Source organism: Panthera uncia, chromosome D4 (assembly GCF_023721935.1).
Source record: "Panthera uncia isolate 11264 chromosome D4, Puncia_PCG_1.0, whole genome shotgun sequence".
NCBI classification, from domain to species: Eukaryota; Metazoa; Chordata; class Mammalia; order Carnivora; family Felidae; genus Panthera; species Panthera uncia.
In genome coordinates, this window is record NC_064807.1 from 81,784,069 (window position 1) to 81,790,068 (window position 6,000).

At 46.0% G+C, this 6,000-nt stretch overlaps 1 protein-coding gene across 2 annotated transcripts in view; it reads right to left on the reverse strand.

Annotated features, from left to right (window-relative positions):
- Nucleotides 1–5,393, reverse strand: part of SCAI (suppressor of cancer cell invasion) — a 153,022-nt gene extending 147,629 nt beyond the window's left edge. For both annotated transcript variants that reach the window (XR_007457370.1, XM_049628734.1), the window contains exons 1-2: nt 5,231–5,393; nt 4,464–4,508 (exon numbers count right to left, since the gene is read on the reverse strand). Coding sequence is in view for 1 of the 2 variants with exons in the window: in XM_049628734.1 (XP_049484691.1) it covers nt 4,464–4,508; nt 5,231–5,283 (98 nt within the window). In the remaining variant the exon portion in view is untranslated. The remainder of the gene's footprint in view (nt 1–4,463; nt 4,509–5,230) is intronic.
- Between the last annotated feature and the right edge of the window lie 607 nt (nt 5,394–6,000).

The following is a 6,000-nucleotide window of genomic DNA, read 5'->3' on the forward strand; positions in this document are numbered from 1 at the left end:
CATAGAGAAGTATTTAAGGACACATTCATTCAATAATTCAACCAACTGTTTTCTAAGTGCCAGACACAAGTCTAGATGCTGGGAATAAACAGAATCTCTGGAGCTTATTCATCCCTGTTTATCTCTAAACCAAGCCAAGCAAGCCACCAGTGAGCTGTATACTTAAACACTGCTTTGGCTCTTTGGAGAATGTTCACTGGCATCATATGAACCTGGATTAAGAAGCATTACAAGAAGTTGGGCCGCCTGGGTGGCTCAGTTGGTTAAGCGTCCGACTTCGGCTCAGGTCATGATCTCACGGTTCATGGGCTCGAGCCCTGCGTCGGGCTCTGTGCTGACAGCTCAGAGCCTGGAGCCTGCTTCAGATTCTGTGTCTCCCTCTCTCTCTGCCCCTCCCCCACTCATGCTCTGTCTCCCTCTGTCTCAAAAATAAATAAAACATTAAAAAAAATTTTTTAAAGCATTATAAGAAGCAATCTTTAAAAACTCACTACTATGTTTATCACAGGGATTCTGCCCCTTACAAAACCAGTGTCCCCACTATGAAGACCTCTGAGAAAAATTTCTCTCAAACTAACACTCAAAAAAAGTTGTGTTTCTCTTAAACAACATGTGTTTGGTTTTATAAACACCATGGATCTGGAAGTTGAGCTTTATTTTCTTCTTTGCTTTGCTTGAGGAAACTCAGAGCCAAATATGGAACCCACCTTTAGTGACTGTGCAGTATTTTCTAGTCTATATACCAACTTTGCCACTGGTTTAAAACAGTTTTTTGCCACTGGTTTAATTTTATTATTCTTTTCTCATTTCTTCTTTACCTTAATACCTTATTTTTGATCCTTTAGCCTGTATATATTTAGAAAAGGGGTGGGAAATAAAGGTATTTGATGGCTGCTTTTTCATATAAAATTTACTGTGTATTTTCTATGTGCCAGGCGCTGTACTAAGCACTTTACAACCCCTTGAAGGTTGGACTATTTCTTTCTTAATTATTCTTTAAGTATTTTATTTATTTTTTTAATGTCTATTCATGTTTGAGAGACAGAGAAAGAACACAAGCGGGGGAGAGACAGACAGAGAGGGAGACACAGGATCCAAAGCAGACTCCAGGCTCTGAGCTGTCAGCATAGAGCCCAACACGGGCCTGAACCCACGAACCATGAGATCATGACCTGAGCCAAAGTCAGACATTTAACCGAGTGAGCCACCCAGGCGCCCCTAAAAAAAATTTTTTTTCTATGCCCAACGTGGGGCTTGAACTCACAGCCCTGAGATCAAGAGATCAAGAGTTGCATGCTCTACCGACTGAGCCAGCCAGGAGCCCCTGGTTTGAACTTTTATTATTTCCATATACAGATGAGGAAACTGGGGCTCAAGGAGGTTTATTAACTTATACATGATCTCATAACTTGTACTTGACAGAGCTAGGATTCAAATGCAGCCCAAACCATTACCCTTAGGTGTATGTACAAGCTATTATGGGAGCAAATAAGGTGAAGGAGAGGTTGGGAAAGTCTGCACACAGGATGTGACATATGAGCTAAGTCTTAGAGGGAGCCTGCCAAGGAGCAAGGAGAAAGTAATCCAGAGAGAAAGAGAAACCATGTGCAAAAACCCAAAGCAAAGAGAGTATATAAGTTCTGGGAATGGCAAACAGAACACAGAGTTACATTCAGCAATTAATTCATAGTGCAGGATTCAGCAGAAAGTTAAGTCACTTAATAGTAGATATTTAATAGATCCATTATTGAGAATTTCCATGGCCACAGTATTCAACTGTGGCTGGGAAGACAGGGAGAAGAGAAAGGCAGTCTCTTTTTATGATTGGGCTCAAAAGTCTGAATTATGTTCAATAAGCAATGGGGAACCACAGAAGGATTTAAACAGGGGAATTACAAGATCAACTTGTAATGAATGAATTACAGATTTAAGGTAGAGAACGCAGTCAGGAGGCCACTCCAAGAGACTGAAGTGGGGTAATGAGAGCTGAAGTCTGTCCAAAAGAAATTTAATATAAGCCATATATATAGCTTTTAAGTTTTGAATAGCCATGTTAGAAAAAGTTAAAGAAAAAAGTGAAAATAATTTTAGTAATACTTTTATTTACCCACTAGACCTAAAATGATTTCATCATCTAATCACTACAAAAATTAGTAAATAAGAAATTTCACATTCATTTTTTCATATTCACCTGAAATCTGATGTGCATTTTTACTTCAAGCACATCTTGTTTCGGACATTAAATTTTCACTGGAAATACGGGACTTGTATACAGATTTCATAAAACTTCCAGATGAAAAAGTAGATCCCCATGCCCAAATTGTTCCAAACATACCTTCCAGTGAGTCAAGTACCACTTTCTGAATTTAAATTAATTATAATTAATAAAATTTAAAATGCAGGGGCACCTGAGTGGCTCAGTCAGTTAAGCGTCTGACTTGATCTCAAGGCTTATGATCTCAAAGTCTGTGAGTTTGAGCCCTGCATCAGACTCTGTGCTGACAGCTCGGAGCCTGGAGTCTGCTTTGGATTCTGTCTCCCTCTCTCTCTGCCCCTCCCCCAATCTTTCTCTCTCTCTCAAACATAAATAAACATTAAAAATGATAATAATAAAATTTAAAATTCAGTTCCTCAGTAATGTGAGCCACATTTCAAGTGTTTTATGGCCGCACATAGCTACCATATTGAACAGCACAGGCCTAGAGTGACAAAGGAACTTTAACTGACAGCATTTCCACCGTTACTTCATATCTACTTACTGTTGAGGTTTTCTGTGTACTAACATCAGTAACTTACCAAGTATTAACTACGACAGGCGTCCTACTGGTCCCATCCTCACTACTGTAGCTTATTTTCTCTCTAGGCCTGTATCTGTGAAAAAGAACCCTTCTAATGACCACACAGAACTGCTACATAGTATCTGACATGTGGAATGCACACAAAAAAGTTTGTGGGATGGATGCATGCTCTTCTTCATTAGTCAAGGAATAATTCAGTTGTTTGTGGACTCCTTAAGCCCCCTGTTTCTAGTTCCCTATGGTCTGATTGTTTATTAGACTCTACATACTATGTACAATGATAAAAGAAAGAAGCAGTAAGAAAATCTATTTTCAATTGTATGTTTATTAGAGGCAGTATAGTATAATGGGTAAGAGCTTAAGCTCTGGAGCCAGATCGCCTGGATTCAGATCTGGTTTCTATCATTTATTAGATGAGTGAGTGATCTTGGCCTCTCTGTGCCTCAGTTCCCTCTTCTGCAAAACAGTGATAACTTATGATACATACTTCCTTGGGGTGTTTCAAGATTACAGAAGATATGGGGCTCAGTTGGTTAACCATCTGACTTCGGCTCAGGTCATGATCTTGTAGTTCATGAGTTTGGGTCCCACATCGAGATCTCTGCTGTCAGCGCAGAACCTGCTTCAGATCCTCTGTCTCTGTCTCCCTCTCTTTCTGCCCCTCCCCCACTCATGCTCTTCCTCTCAAAAATAAACATTAAAAAAAAAGATTACAGAAGATAATACATATAAAGCACTTGCGCATAATACTCAGCACACAGTAGATGCTCAATAACTTTTTAAATATATTTTATTTATTTTTTATAAGTAAGCTCTATGCTTAAGGTGGGGCCTAAACTCAGGACTCCAAGATCAAGAGTAGCACACTCTACAGACTGAGTCAGCCAGGCGCCCCAAACATTAGCATTTTTTTTTAATTTTTTTTTTTAACGTTTTATTTATTTTTGAGACAGGGAGAGACAGAGCATGAACAGGGGAGGGTCAGAGAGAGGGAGACACAGAATCTGAAACAGGCTTCAGGCTCCGAGCTGTCAGCACAGAGCCGGACACGGGGCTTGAACTCACAGACCGTGAGATCATGACCTGAGCCGAAGTCGGCTGCTTAACCTACTAAGCCACCCAGGCGCCCCAACATTAGCATTTTAAACAGAGGTGGTGGAGAGGTTGAAATTACAGCTAAAGAAAAAAACTAAGGGAGTGCCTGGGGGGCTCAGTCAGTTAAGCAAGGGACTCCTGATTTCAGCTCAGCTCATGGGTTTGTGAGATTGAGCCCAATATGGGGCTCTGTGCTGACAGTGCAGAGCCTGCTTGGGATCCTCTCTCTCCCTCTCTCTCTGCCCCTCACCTGTTCACGTGTGTGCTCTCTTCTCTCTCTCTCTCTCTCTCTCTCAAAATAAATAAACTTAAAAAAATAAAGTAAAAACTAAGATTTCTCAATTACCCATGTCTCTTTCCCATATAATCTTACATACATACACACAAATGGTACAGGGTAGTACTTTGAACTCCTCAAAAAGAAAGACCTTGGATGCAGTTATATTCGTTAAGGAAAGGAGCTAAATAAAAAACTTCATCTACCGACCGTGTGTAACTATGCAGTATGGCACAGGTGAAGCCAAGCAAATGGAAAAACACGAAGCAAAATAGGAAGGCATTTTGCCTTACCTGCTTTTCCGTTTTCGAGGTGGTTTCTCCACCGTGCCAGTCAGTCTACAGACCAAACAAATAAGATGGTAACTAAAAGTAATATACAAGAACACATCTCCTGGCCCTACTGTGCCAGTCAAGAACTGAACGTACCACCACCCTCTAGGACCATAGGCTCGCTAGGCTCATACCTGACCTTACAAATGCCTTATGCTCTCTGTTTCCCCTATTTACCAAGACCAAGCAATCCTGGGACTCACAGTTCCCCTAATGTCTGCTCTGCCCAAACCCTGCTCTCCCTTCTAGTCCCTCACTCCATTCTCAGCTCCTATTCGTCACAGCCCCGCTCCCCAAAACCACCCACCTCCACCTACTCATTGTCTGCCTCGTCACCCCCGCAAGCCCCTCCGGCCTCCCCTCTCCCGTGCCCACCCCCTCCCGAGCGTGCACTGCCCCCTGAGCCCCGCCCCTCCAGGCCCCGCGCCCCCCGCATTCCACGGCCCTTCCACGGGGCGCGCACGCCCTGCCCCTCCCTGCCCGGCGCCCCCAGCCTCACCCCGCGGCGACCCTTCCCTCACACGCCCCTCTCGTCCGGCCTCGAGGATGCGATCGCCGCGCAGCCCGCTCCCCCGCTCCTGGGCGCCCCCCGGACCCCCCCTTCAGCCTGAACCCCCCTCCCCTCCCGGAGCCCCGAATGCTTCACGGCCCCGAGCCGCTGCCCGTGGGCCCGCTCCCGCGCCCCCACGCCATCCCTAACCCCGACCTCGACTGAGCCCCCGCCCCACCTGGGGGCCAGGCGACTCCTCGGCTGCTGGGGCTGCCGGGCTCCTCTGACCATCCGGCTCCTGCTCCGCCGCGGGAGCTGCTCCGGCGGCCGCAGGGCTCGCTCGGGAAGCTGAGGCGGCGGAGGCTGGAGTAGGCGGAGAGGCGGGAGGAGGGCCTCGCGCCTCTGCCTGGCATGCCGCGGGGCCCGCCTCCTCCGCGCCTCTCCTCGGCTCCCATTGGCTAGAACTGTAGTGTAGCCGAAAGCCTGGCGCTCGATTGGACGCTCGGGCCGTCACATTCCGCCACCTAGAGTTTGGTTGAGACTGCAGGTGGCGGCGGAGGTGCCTTAGAGACTGCTAGCAGCGCCGGGGAGACTTAAGCGCCACCGTGCGCTGGAAAGTAGAAACTGCATCTCCGGCGCCAGACACCTGCCGGCAGGTTCTCCTGGCTCTGCGTCCTGCATTCCACACACCTGCTGGCGCCCCCCAACACTGCACCACGCCAGGACCAACAGCCAAGCACTGCAATTTCCCAAACTCCTCTGGCAGGTGCGACGGTGAGGTAACTCCAAAACGAGCTTCATTTTGAACCACCTCAATGCGGTCCCTGACTCTACATCATGCTGAAATGGTCTCACAGCTCACAGATACACTTCATTGAGGATCCAGCAAGAAAACTGTAAGAGTCTACCAAAATAAAGCATGTTTCAGATGCTCAGTCCTCTGCAGAAAAGATCACAAGCTTGGGTGCTGGCTTCCAAGAAAGCAAGAGATTTTAAAAATTACCATGA